The sequence below is a fragment of the Abrus precatorius genome, unplaced genomic scaffold (genome assembly GCF_003935025.1).
Source record: "Abrus precatorius isolate BTA unplaced genomic scaffold, Abrus_2018 Scaffold8, whole genome shotgun sequence".
Classification (NCBI taxonomy): domain Eukaryota; kingdom Viridiplantae; phylum Streptophyta; class Magnoliopsida; order Fabales; family Fabaceae; genus Abrus; species Abrus precatorius.
This window is the reverse complement of record NW_020874428.1, coordinates 22,269,745-22,284,087: the sequence shown is the minus strand read 5'-3', so window position 1 is coordinate 22,284,087 and position 14,343 is coordinate 22,269,745. Positions and strand designations below refer to the sequence as shown.

At 34.7% G+C, this 14,343-nt stretch overlaps 1 protein-coding gene across 1 annotated transcript; it reads left to right on the top strand.

Annotated features, from left to right (window-relative positions):
* The first annotated feature begins 3,927 nt into the window (after positions 1 to 3,927).
* On the top strand, positions 3,928 to 11,053 carry LOC113874456 (butyrate--CoA ligase AAE11, peroxisomal-like). Its single transcript, XM_027512677.1, has 4 exons — positions 3,928 to 4,125; positions 4,875 to 5,357; positions 8,968 to 8,997; positions 10,034 to 11,053. Exons 1-4 carry the CDS (start codon positions 3,928 to 3,930, stop codon positions 11,051 to 11,053), a joined length of 1,731 nt encoding a protein of 576 aa, XP_027368478.1.
* The last annotated feature ends 3,290 nt before the right edge of the window (positions 11,054 to 14,343 follow it).

Genomic DNA, 14,343 nt, shown 5'->3' with positions numbered 1-14,343 from the left:
AAAGGGATATGCTCAGTGTTATGGCATAGACTATACCGAAGTCTTTGCTCCGGTGGCGAGGCTCGATACGATTCGAACTATACTTGCGGTTGCAGCACAATCAAATTGGGAAATCTTTCAATTAGATGTCAAGAGTGCCTTTTTACATGGGGACCTAAAAGATAATGTGTATGTGCGACAATCAGAGGGATTCATAAAGAAAGGAGAAGAGGAGAAAGTGTACAAGCTGAGGAAGGCATTGTATGGACTCAAACAAGCTCCAAGAGCTTGGTACAGCCGTATTGAAGGACATTTCTTGGATGAGGAGTTTGAGAGGTGTCCGAGCGAGCATACTCTATTTACCAAGACGAAAGGAGGTAAGATTCTCATTGTCAGCTTGTATGTTGATGACTTAATATTCACTGGAAATGATAGAGCTATGTGTGATGAGTTTAAGAAGTCGATGATGATGGAATTTGAGATGTCAGATCTGGGAAAAATGAAACATTTTCTTGGGGTAGAGGTGAAGTAGAGTGTTAATGGTTTTTTTATTTGTCAAAAACGGTATGCTCGTGAAGTTTTAGCAAGGTTTGGAATGGAAGAAAGCAATGCTGTTAAAAATCCAATTGTGCCGGGAACGAAGCTCACAAAAGATGAGAATGGCGAGAAGGTGGAAGCAACTATGTTCAAGCAATTGGTTGGGAGTCTTATGTATCTAACAGTGACCAGGCCGGATTTAATGTATGGAGTATGTCTCATAAGTCGATTCATGGCAAATCCAAGGATGTCACATTGGCTTGCTGCGAAGAGGATCTTAAGATACTTAAAAGGTATAATTGAACTTGGAATCTTTTACAGGAGAAGTGAAAGCAGCAGTATGAGACTTATGGCATTCACGGATAGCGACTACGCCGGCGATCTGGATGACCGGAGAAGCACAACAGGATGTGTGTTTTTGATAGGGTCCGGTGCAATTTCTTGGGCATCGAAAAAGCAACCTGTTGTTGCCCTTTCCACCACTGAGGCCGAATATATTGCCGCTGCCTTTTGTGTTTGTCAATGTGTGTGGATTAGAAGGATCTTAGAGAAGATTGGAGCAAAAGAAGAGTTTGCAACTGTCATTCATTGTGACAATAGTTCGACAATTGCTTTGTCCAAACATCCAGTCCTTCACGGGAAAAGTAAGCATATCGAAGTAAGGTTTCATTATCTTAGAGAGCTGGTGAATGGCGAAACTGTTAAGCTGGAGTATTGTGCAACAAAAAACCAAGTTGCGGATATCTTTACGAAGCCGTTGAAGCTGGAGCAGTTCGAGAAGCTGAGAGCATTACTTGGAATTGTTAACTTGTCTGAAGTAAGCTTAATTAAGGAAAGTTAAGCTTGAGGGAAGGTATGTTGGAGTTTGAACTTGTCTTAGTTGAATAAGTCATCTACGATTACGTAGTGGAGTCTGTTTCCTAGTTCTTAGCTATAGTGGAGTCTGTTTCCTAGTTTTTAGCTTACTTCTGCTATTTCTTTGTTTCTCTTGTAAGGCTATACAATGTCTTTGTTTTCTTTAATAAAACATCACTTTCAACCTCATATTCCACAGGGAAAACAATTGTCCCTCTCCCATGGTGTTGCAAATCACAAACCATCCTTTTAACGAAAACATGGTAAATTTTTATTAAAAAATATTTTTAAATTTTTTTTGAAATAGCGTAATTAGTACTATTAGAATATTTGTTAAAAAATTTAACTATAAATTCTTTTATTGAAAAATGTAAAAAATAATAATTTTTAATTTAATTTAACACGATTTAAAAATTATTATTTATTAATTTCTTAAAATAATTAAATTTGTTAATATACTTAGTTTAGAGAATGGGGTGCGTGTGAAATGATAAATAACAACAATAAAGTTTGCCTGTTTTTCTGTGTTCTTTTTCGTGGGTCGTTACTATTTCCTGGAATATTGAAAGAAAATACAAGGATCAGGATATATATATATATATATATATATATATATATATATATATATATATATATATATATTTCACATAACACATTATATTGAAATTGATTGCTCAAGGGATATAAATCTCAACTCATGCTATAATTATAACTAATAATAAAAATTCTCATAATTAGTCCACTTTAATGAAAGCACTCATTTTATGATAAAAAAAAATCTAAATTTAAATTTAAAAATTAAAATTAATATCTAAACTCAAAATTTAAAATATCAAAGTTTTAAACTAAATTTTAAAATTCATTTATTCTTTATTCATTTTAACAATTTATGTTTATGATTTGATTTATTTTAACTAAATTACATTGTCATCATTTTTTACAATTAAATCAAGAGAAATTAAGTTAGTTTAAAGAATAAAATAACAATTTAAATAAAAATAAGTTAAAATTTTATATATAAAATAATAATTTATCATATTAATGAATAATTTTTCATAAAATACAAAATTAATTAACTCAATTATTGATTTGAAAGTTTTCAATAAATATTTTAAATATATAAAATTTTATATGAAAATAAAATTAATCAGTACTTTATTATATTACTTTATTTTAATATGTAATATGTTTTTAAAATATAATTAAACATTAAAATATAGATAATATACTTATAAATATTTAAATTATTTAAAATTTAATATATATAATTAAAAAATAAAATGATTCAATGATTGGATCAATTAATATTATATTTAATTTAATAATTAATCAAAATATAATGAAGTTATAATATTTTATTAATTTTTATATAAAAATATAAACTATTCAAATAAAAATATAAAATAAAATATAGTAAAAGTTTTGATTTTGGAGTGAAAAGACTTAATTTAAGTATTTAAAAAATTTAAAAAACTAAATGTAAGTAATTAAAATTAAAAAGATCAAAATCACTCATATATATATATATATATATATAACTTGCACACCAAAGAAATACAAAAGTTTTCATTTTAACTTAATTTATATTTCTAAACACTATATTTCAATTAACGTATTAAAAATTTTAAAATATTTTATTAGTTAAAATGAGAGGTCCCGAAGTATGAAATTAATTATCATTCTCATCAAATTTCAAAATTTAAAAGAACTTTTTTTTTTCTTTCCTTTTCTTTTAATAATCGTTGACTGAAATAGGATATTGAATTAGGTTGTTTTTCAAGATTCACTTTTGCTTCAATTACAAAGTTTCTATATTTTGATAATAAATTGATCAAATTTATTTGGGACTTTTATTCACTAATAACATATGACTTTGCTTCTAACATTTTGTTAGATTTAATGGCCTATACATGAAAAAATTAGATGAATCAATGATGATCTAAATTTAAAATGTATTATTAATAAGATTTAAAGTGTTATAATAAAAGGACTAAATTAAAATAAAACTTAGATGATCAAATTAAAAATGAAAACAAAAAAAATATATATTGACGAAAAATTTGAATTTTATTTTATTTTTTGCCTATATATAACTATTAACTAACACACAAGTTTCATGGCGTCTTCTTCTTTTATTGGTGACAGTTTCACGGCATCTTACTTACTCTTTAGCCACTTCCACCCAAATAACGTGGCCTTTAGTGGAGGATGATCTATACTGTTTATATATCATTTCTATCTTCTTATTGATTATATTACTCTTGTAGGTAATTATTTATTATATTTTTAATGCATGTTAAATGATACATAATAATAAATAATAAATTTTTTAAAATTATAATATTTAATACTATCTCAATGAAAAATAGAAAATATTTGGATGAAAAAATATATGAGTTGTACAAATACATAAAAGCTATTTTCCTTTTCCTATATAAACAAACAGAGACACCCCAAGACTCGAGGAGTTATGAAAACATTGTTCTCACTCATCCCTCTCTGTTTTAGTGCAAATCAGAACGATTTGCCTCCGACATAGGTAAAAAGAGTGAAATAATGGATAAGCTTCGAAAGTGCAAAGCCAATACTACCCCTCTCACTCCTCTATCTTTCTTGACCAGAGCAGCCAAATGCTATGCCAATGGAACCTCTATCATCCATGAAGCAACCCGTTTCACTTGGCACCAAACTTATGAGCGTTGCTGCAGCCTTGCCTTCTCCTTACGCGCCCTCAATATTGCTAGGAATGATGTTGTAAGTGTAACAATTTCTATACCTTTATTCGATAATGGTGCTTAAATATCTCTCTTCAGTTTAAACAAAGCCAAAGTTATGAAAATCATCTCTCTGTGGAACAATAAGCTTTATACATGTTCTACCAAAAAAATCATGAGAAACTCGAAAGATATCAGTGCTGATTTCTTACTGTGTGATCGGAAACCTTCTTTATCATCCTGCATGCATAGAGAATGATTAAGCACTTTAACAACAATCATATTTTATTTCATTAGGTGATAAAAGAGTAAAAATTTAGAAATATTCTTAATTAAAAAAATTCTTGAAATAACTTTTTTAAAGGTTTTTTAGTCCATTTCTATTATTTTTTTATTTGATTAAAAAATTTAAATCTGTACGTAAGTTTTACTATAAGACAAAACTTAAAAAATTACATTAAAAGGTAAATTGTAATAATATTAAGTAAGAATCTTTTATTCAAGTGAAACAGCACAAAAAAATCACACTTAAATTTTGTCCTTTGTTATATCTTCTTATATATCCTTTAATGATTTTCTTATTTTGTAAAATAAATTTTGAATAGAAAGTATATATTTATTATCTTAAATATTAAAAAATATTAAATATTTTTTAAAAATATTAAATATTTTTTAAAAATATTTAATATTTTTATCTAATAATTAACTAAAAGATTTTAATAAGACTAAGTGTAAGAGTATTCAGAATTATTCTTCAATAATGCTGACAGCTGGTTTTTGGTTGCTAAGGTATCAGTGCTGGCCCCAAACATTCCGGCAATGTATGAGATGCATTTTGCAGTGCCTATGGCTGGAGCAGTGCTGAACACCATAAACACTCGCTTAGACGCCAGAAACATAGCCACCATTCTAAGCCGCTCTGAAGCCAAGTCCTTGTTTGTGGACTACGAGTATGTCCCCAAGGCAAAAGAAGCCTTGAAGTTACTAATGGGCCAGCAACTCCAACAAGGCCCAACCCAAAAGCCCATTTCTCCTCTTCCACTGCTGATTCTCATTGATGACATAAACTCACCAACAGGCATCAAACTCAGCGAGTTAGAATACGAGGAAATGGTCCATAAAGGTGACCCAAAATTCATTCCAGAAGAAATCCACGATGAGTGGTCCTCAATCACTTTGAATTACACTTCAGGAACAACCTCAGCACCCAAAGGAGTTGTTTACAGCCACATAGGTGCGTACCTTAGTGCCCTTGGCCTAATATTAGGTTGGGTATTCAGAGGCGCGTAACTTAGTGCCCTTAGCCTAATATTAGGTTGGGGTATGAATATCCAACCAATTTACCTTTGGACACTGTTATTGATAAATGATCAGCAATAATAATTTGTTTATTGATAAATGATCAGCAATAATAATTTGTTATTAACGTATTTTTGAATTAGTCATAATCTTATCATATTAGGTTGTTAAAGAGATATTTCAGGAACTATTGTTAGCATATATCTCTTCCTATTATGTAGTGCTCATCTTGTATATATACTACATTCACATACATAATAAAAATCAACCAATTCATCTATATGGTATTAGATATCTCTTCTTGATCCTACCTCTCCCACCTCTTTCAAATTTCTTTTACGTTCCAGGGCGTCGTTCCCTCTCTTCACGCATGGCTGCGGAATCAAATCTAACCTTCCCTAACCCCCATGAACCCACAAAGTCCTTCTCCTTTGTTACTTTATCAGGTGTCGTCAAGCTAACACAATTTAACTATCTCAATTGACAATTACAAATAGAAGCAATTCTAGATGGCCTTAACCTTTACAAATTCCTCGACGATTCTCATCCAGCACCGACAGCCTTCATCGACAACACTGATACCCCACCTGTCAGTCAAGCCAACCCCGCGTATCTTACCTGGAAACGCCAAGATCGTCTCATCTATGGCGCTCTTCTTAGCACCCTCTCGGATTCCGTTGCCTTGCTGGTTACCCAGACCAAAACCTCCGCTGCTCTCTGGTTGACTCTCAAGGGCACTTTTGCACATGCCTCTCGTGGACACGTCAAGCAACTCAAGGATCGTTTACGCTCCACGGTAAAAGGCACACTTTCTGTTACAGAATTCATGAACAACATCAAAATAGTTGTTGATTTACTTGCTTCCATCAGTCACTCCGTTTCCATCGAGGACGTTACTGATCACGTTCTTCGTGGTCTTGATGAAAGCTTGAAGCCTGTCATTGATGGCGTCAATGCCCGAGATAACCCCATTGCTTTTGATGAACTCCATGAGAAGCTCATCCAACATGAACTTCACCTAAAAACCACTCACCAACTGACCATAGGTCCCACAACAACACTCACTGCTCAGGCTAAACCCAACAAAGCCAAACTGAGGCCATTTACACAGTCACAGCCATGGTCGTCTCCTCCACCAAATGCTTCTTGGTCTGTGCCGCCGCAGCAACAGTCCACCTCTCGTTCAGCAGGACCACGACCCTACTAAGGAAAATGTCAATGGTGCAAAAATGTTGGACATTCGTTGCCGTAGTGCCCAGTTTTCTGTCAACTCCATCCCACCATTCAGGTCCCGCAGAACCCACCTCGTCAGCCCAATCACTACATTGTCCCACGGGCAAACACCATGACCACCGGCCCTTCCAATCATCATTACCTGGTTGATGGTGGAGCCACACATCATGTCACTACTGACCTAAACAATCTTGCTGTCTACCACCCCTACACTGGTTCCGACTCGCTATTTATGGGTGACGGTTCAGGTTTGCACATTTCTCATTCCAGCACTCTTAAGCTTCATGATATCTCATTGCCTAATGCCCTATGTGTCCCTTCTATGAAACAAAATGTACTTTCTGTTTCCAAACTAACCAAAGAAACCAATTCTGCCCTTGTTTTCTTACTTGACTCTTTTGTTATGAAGGATCTCCAAACCGGCCACACGAAGCTTAAAGGACCATGTGTTAATGACGTCTACGTTTGGCCATCGTCCTCTCCGTCTGTCAATCATCTTCAACTAAATAAATCAGTAGGTTGGCACCACAAGTTGGGCCATCCCTCCTCTTCAATTTTCAGTTTTCTTCAACGTGAATTTTCCTTAGGTTCTATGCAGTTTAACCAATCAAATTGCTCATCTTGTCAAATAAGTAAAAGTCACAAACTTTCTTTTCATGAATCTTCACTTTTGTCGTCATTTCCATTAGAAATAATATTTTCAGATGTATGGACTTCTCCCATTTTATCTAATGATGGCCTCAAATATTATTGTATGTTTGTTGATCACTTTACTCGCTATATTTGGCTCTATCCAATGCGCAAGAAATCTGATGTTCAATCAATTTTTCCTAAATTTAAATCTCTTGTTGAAAATTACTTCAAACACAATATAAAAATTCTTTACACCGATAATGGCAGAGAGTACATTGGCTTACGTTCATTCTTGTGTGATCATGGTATAAGCCACAAAACAACACCACCCCATACCCCTGAACATAATGGCATTGCTGAGAGACAAAACTGTCATATTGCTGAAACTGGTCTTTCTCTCTTAACACACTTTGGTGTACTACTTAAATATTGGCCCTATGCAATGACAACTGCTACATATCTCATAAATCGCCTCCCTACACCCATACTTGCATATAAATCACCGTTTTCCAAACTCTTAAACACCACCCCAAATTATCATAAGCTTAAGAGTTTTGGATGTTTGTGCTTTCCTTGGCTTAAACCATATGCTAATCATAAGCTTGCTGCAAGATCTACCATGTGTGTTTTTGTAGGTTATGTAGTTGATCAAAATGCCTACCATTGTCTTGATCCCTCAACGGGACGCATCTACGTGTCACGCCATGTTAGGTTTGTTGAAACTACCTTCCCTTTCTCCACCATGTCCATCCAACCCTCACTGCCCACACCTGTCTCCACACGGACTGACCTCACTATCCTCATAACCCACAATTCCCTCCCTATAATACCGGCTCAATCCACAACCATATCGTCCAGCTCCAACTCAAATCCACCCCAATCTCCTAACCTATCCCATACTACAGTCCCATCTCCATCTTCCCTAGCACCCCCTCAGGTTTCTCACCCACAGCCACCTATACCTACGGGTATAGTAATCAGATCCAGAAACAATATAACCAAACTCATATCCAAACTTAACCTACACCTCACCACCAAACAACCAACCGAACCTTCCACCATCACCCAAGCTCTTCGGGATCCTGACTGGCGGGCTGCCATGCAAACGGAGTATGATGCCCTTTGCAAAAATAATACTTGGGACCTTGTTCCTTCATCTATTGGTCAGAACATTGTTGGTTGCAAATGAATTTTTCGCATCAAACGTCTTCTTGATGGTTCAATTGATCGGTATAAAGCTCGCCTAGTAGCAAAAGGATTTCACCAATGCCCTGGCCGGGATTTCAGTGACACATTTAGTCCTGTTATCAAGCCTGTGACGGTCCGGGTTATTCTCACACTTGCTGTAAATCGTGGTTGGTCTCTTCGACAACTCGACATTAACAATGCTTTCTTACAGGGTTCTCTTTCTGAGGAAGTCTTCCTAAGTCAGCCACCAGGGTTTGTTGATACAGCTCATCCTACTCATGTTTGCTGTCTCCGCAAAGCTTTGTATGGTCTTAAACAGGCACCACATGCCTGGTATAATGAGCTTCGCACATTTTTATTATCCTTAGGATTTATGAACTCATTTGCTGATGCCTCATTATTCATTTTTTGATATAGAATAACCACATTATACTTGTTAGTCTATGTTGATGATATTATTGTCACAGGCAGCTCCCCTGATGCAGTATCTACACTCATTTCTCGGCTTGCCGCTAAATTCTCCTTGAAGGATCTGGGCACCCTGAATTATTTCCTTGGTGTTGAGGTCTTGGCGTCTCCTGATGGCTTGTTCCTCACACAACGAAAATATGTCCAGGACTTGCTTATTCAGGCTGGTATGGCTGACACCAAACCTACCTCAACTTTGTGCATCAGTTCCTCTTGTCCGTGCCAGTGGCACCCTATTATCTTCACCTACTGAATACCATCAACTTGTGGGGAGTCTTTAGTATCTCAGTATCACCAGACCGGATGTTGCCTTTGCTACAAATAAATTATCTCAATTTATGCAAGCTCTGACGACGGCCCATTGGTCTGCTCTCAAGCGACTCCTTCATTATCTGGCTGAGACGTCCACTCATGGCATTCATATATCTGCCTCCTCTCCCTTGATTTTTCATGCATACTTTGACGCTGACTGGGCAGGTGATACGGACGATTATGTGTCGACCACAGGCTATATTCTTTATCTTGGTGGCACTCCAATCTCCTAGAGTTCACGCAAGCAACGGTCGGTAGCACGATCATCCACCGAATCTGAGTACAAGGCACTTACAGACACTGCCGCTGAAATGTTATGGGTGATCTCCCTCTTTGGGAAACTTGGACACACTATCAACACTTAACCGGTCATCTATTGTGACAATGTAGGTGCCATAAGTCTCAGTGCAAATCCAGTTTTTCACTCTCGTATGAAACATATTGCCCTTGCTTATCACTTTGTTAGAGAACAAGTCCAGAAGGGTACCTTTCGTGTCTCCTATGTCTCCACAGAAGATCAACTGGCTGATGTTCTAACCAAACCGTTACAACACACAAAGTTCGACTATCTAATGTCCAAGTTGCATCTACTCTACCGATCGTCCAACTTGCGGGGGAATGTTATTGATAAATGATCAGCAACAATAATTTGTTATTAACGTGTTTTTGAATTAGTCATAATCTTATCATATTAGGTTGTTAAAGAGATATTCCAAGAACCATTGTTAGCATATATCTCTTCCTATTATGTAGTGCTCATCTTGTATATATACTATATTCACGTACATAATAAAAATCAACCAATTCATCTATAGACACTACCCATGTCCCATTGCAACGGATGGACCTTCACGTGGGGCGTGGCAGCGCGTGGCGGAACCAACGTTTGTCTTAGAAACATCACAGCCTATGACATATACAAAAACATATATTTTCATCGCGTGACACACATGTGTTGTGCCCCCATTGTTTTCAATATCATTCTAAAAGCCAAGCCAAATGAACGATTCGAAATCAAAACCCCAGTTGAAATATTCACAGGAGGTGCACCGCCACCCCCTTCGTTGCTCATGAAAATCGAGTCCCTCGGGTTTTACGTCATCCATGGGTATAGATTAACAGAAGCAACTGGCCCAGCGTTGGTGTGTGAGTGGCAACAAGGGTGGAATCACCTAACAAAAGGTGAACAAGCTGAATTAAAAGCGCATCAAGGGGTTAGTATATTGACCCTTAATGATGTGGATGTGAAGAGAATGGACACGATGAAGAGTGTGGCAAGAGATGGGAAGATAATGGGTGAGATAGTGTTAAGAGGGAGTGGTATAATGAAAGGGTATTTCAAAGACCTTGAAGCAACGTCAAAGGCTTTTAGTAAAAGGTGGTTTCATACTGGGGATGTTGGTATTGTACACAAAGATGGTTACGTGGAGATAAAGGATAGGTTGAAGGATGTGATCATTTCGGGAGGGGAAAACAATAGTAGTGTGGAGTTGGAGTCTGTGTTGTATAAGCATCCGAGGGTGTTGGAAGTTGCGGTTGTCGCAATGCCACATCCTAAGTGGGGAGAGAGTCCTTGTGCGTTTGTGGTGTTGAAGAAGAACGGTAAAGGTGGAAAAGGTGGTGTGAGTGAGAGTGAGATTATTGGGTATTATAGAGAGAACATGGCGCATTACATGGTTCCTAAGGTGGTGAAGTTTGTGGAAGAATTGCCAAAGACTTCAACTGGTAAGGTTCTCAAGTTTGAGTTGAGGGAAAGGGCAAAGGGTTTCGTTGTATCAGAGAAATTGAAGTCTAAGGACAATGAAAATATTCGTTTGATAGGCTCTCGTCTTTGAAGGTCTTTCTTGTAAAAAATTGAAGAGAGACACAGAGAAATAAAGAAAGATATAATAAGTGATGTGACAAGAAAGAGAAAAAAATTATGAGAAAATATAAATAAATTATAAGAGAAGACTATTAAAATAAAATGTCAATTTTTTTTCTTTTATAGGAGTCGTATTCTTTTACCAACTATAGTTGCTTTATTTTTGCATACTTTCCTTGTATAAGAAGATAAAAATTGGCAAAGTGAGAGTGGTAACATGACAGGTTTTCTTTTGTTCTCTTAATAGAATCTTAAAAAGGGAGAATACTAGTATGTTATGTATAATATTAAAATCCTTTTATTCTAATTGAAAATAAGTTTTAGTCTCTTCGAATGAAAATTTAAAATTTTAGTTTCTATATTTTTATAATTTTTTATTACTCATATGATCTATTAAAATGTTAGCTTATATAATTTTTTTTTTGTTGAATCATGTTAGTGAGATAAATTAGAAATTTTTTTTATAAAATTATAAGATTAAAATTTAAAAAAAAGCTTGAAGGGATAAAAATTAAAATTTTACTAAACATAAGAAATGAAAAAAATATTTAAAACTTCTTTTTATTTCTCTCTTTCTCATCCCATCTCTCACTTTTTTTTATTTCTCTTTTTCATCCACCTCATTTTTCTTTGTTAATTTCCTTTTGAAACAAGAAGCAGTAAAGGATAACTCACAATTAGGCACAATTGCTTGCGAACATCTAGATTGAGTAAAATAGGTATTTTGCCTTAACGCTTAGATCATACGTACCAAGAAAATGGTACTCTTTATATACATCAGACTCGCCCATTTTCATAATTTTTACAAATCTTTCTCTAAAATGGGATGTGATATGTAGGACAGTGAATTTAGTGGGAGTGATGTATGATTGTTGAAATAAGCATGGTCTAAGTTGCACAAACTACAAGTTGCATCTATTTTTTTTTTTTCTATAGCACATATTTTTCAAGATGCATGCATTTACATTATTGGCAATTAAAATAAATTGTTTTGTTTGGAATAGAGATCCAAATAAAATGATAAGTATTCAAAGAATAATTTTAGACACATAAAATATATTTTTATTAAAAAAAATATAACACTCAATACTTTTGGCTTTGTTAATAGCCAATTTATACACTTAAAGTATAACACTACAACAACTCAAAAGGCTTCTTATAAATATTCAAGCTTACTAGAGTTTCTTTTGCTCTTTTCTCTCTAATTTTCTAACTTAAACTTACTTGATACCTTACAATGACATAAGTTTCTTATTTATACTAGATAAGAGCCGGTTGCTAGATTTCTAATACCGTGTATTACAACTAATAATATAATAAGCATTTGACTATTCAAAGCAACTATGATGAGATTTAAGCTTGATAACTTAACTTTTTTAATCTTTATATGCTGGCTATTTTAATGGCAATTAAACCCACATCATGGTCTTCAAAATCGGCAAGTAATTTAGTAGCAAATTTTGACCAATCAAAGAGTTACTAATTAAGCTTTTCTTGAAAATATTCCAGCGGCTTCTAGTTGGCCCAAGTTTAATTTCTAACATCCTCCCTTAAACTTGGCTTCATTATCCCAAGCATAATTTTCAGCTTCAAATATAAATTGGTTTTGAGTAGCTTTGTAAAAAATCTGCTACTTGATTTTTTGAAGCACAATACTCCACCACAATTTCTTTGTCTTTGATCAAGTCACAAATGTAGTGATGCTTGATGTCAATATGTTTGCTTTGTCCATGAAAGGCTGGATGCTTTGTTAAAGCAATTGTTGATTTGTTGTCACAAAATATCTTTGTTAGACCATCTTGTTGGTGTTGCAACTCACTCAATAATCTCTGCAACCAAACTGCTTGAGTAGCACAATTTGTTGCTACAATAAACTCTGCTTCTGCTGTTGACAAAGCAACTACTTGTTGTTTCTTGGAGAACCAAGAAAATACACAAGTACTTGGATGAAAAACATGACCTGAAGTGCTTTTTCGAGTTTCAATTTCACTAGCCTAATCATTGTCTGTGTATCCAATCAACTCTGGTTTGTTAGAATTTGAATAAAAGATACCTTCATCAGTTGTACCTTTGACATACCTTAAAATTCATTTTGCAGTTTGCAAATGGGATTGTCTTGGTGTTTCTATGAACCTGCTTATGAGCTTAACTCCATAAACTATATCAGGTCTTGTTGCTGTCAAGTACCTGAGACTTCCCACTAACATTATAAAATTTGTTGAATTGACAAGATCACCACCACTTTCTTTTCCAAGCTTCAATCTTTCTTTGATAGGTGTCAGCATTGGTTTGCAAGTCTCCATCTTGAATTTCTTCAAAATATCTGTTGCATATTTCTTTTGAGAGATAAAGATCCCTTCATTTGTTTGAAAATAAGACATTAAGCCCATATTTGTCATCTCAAATTGGGTGGACATATTTTCTTTGAATTCAGCCAGCAATTTTGGATTACTGTCAGTAAAGATTAAATCATCCACGTACAGACAAACAAAAATAATATCTCCAACCTTGTTTGTTTTGACATATAAAGCATATTCATATGAACTTCTGTGAAATCCATTGTTTAAGAAATATGTGTCAATACGTGTGTACCAAACTCGATGTGCTTGTTTCAATCCATACAATGCTTTTTTCAACATGTAGACCTTGTCTTTTTTTCCTTGTTGTAGATACCCAGGTGGTTTCTCTACATAAAGTTTTTCTTCAAGTATACCATTCAAGAAAGCTGACTTGACATTCATTTGGAAAATCTTCCATTTGTTTTGGGCAGCAAGAGAAAGAATCATACGTACTGTGTCCAATCTACCAATTGGAGCAAATACTTCAAAATAATCAATGCCAGGTTTTTGTTTGTACCATTTTGCCATAAATCGTGCTTTCAAACGATTTATCTCTCCATTTGAATTGTACTTTGTTTTATACACCCACTTCACACCTATTGACTTCTTTCTTTTTGGAAGTATTGTTAACTCTCATGTATCATTCTTCTTAATTTCATGAATTTTTTCATCTATTGCTTTAATCCAACAATCATCATTGACTGCTTCTTCATATGTCATTGGATCACAATCTACAAATAAGACATAGTAGGTAACTTCTTCCTCCCTATCTTCTGGATCATCATATCTACTAACTTCATAATCTTGCAAGGGAGGAGGTAGATGCTCTCTTTGTGGATATCTATAAGGTGGTGAATCTTATGTTGATTCATCTGATGATTCGTTAGCTTTATCATTGAGTTCTTCATTGATAGTAACTGGT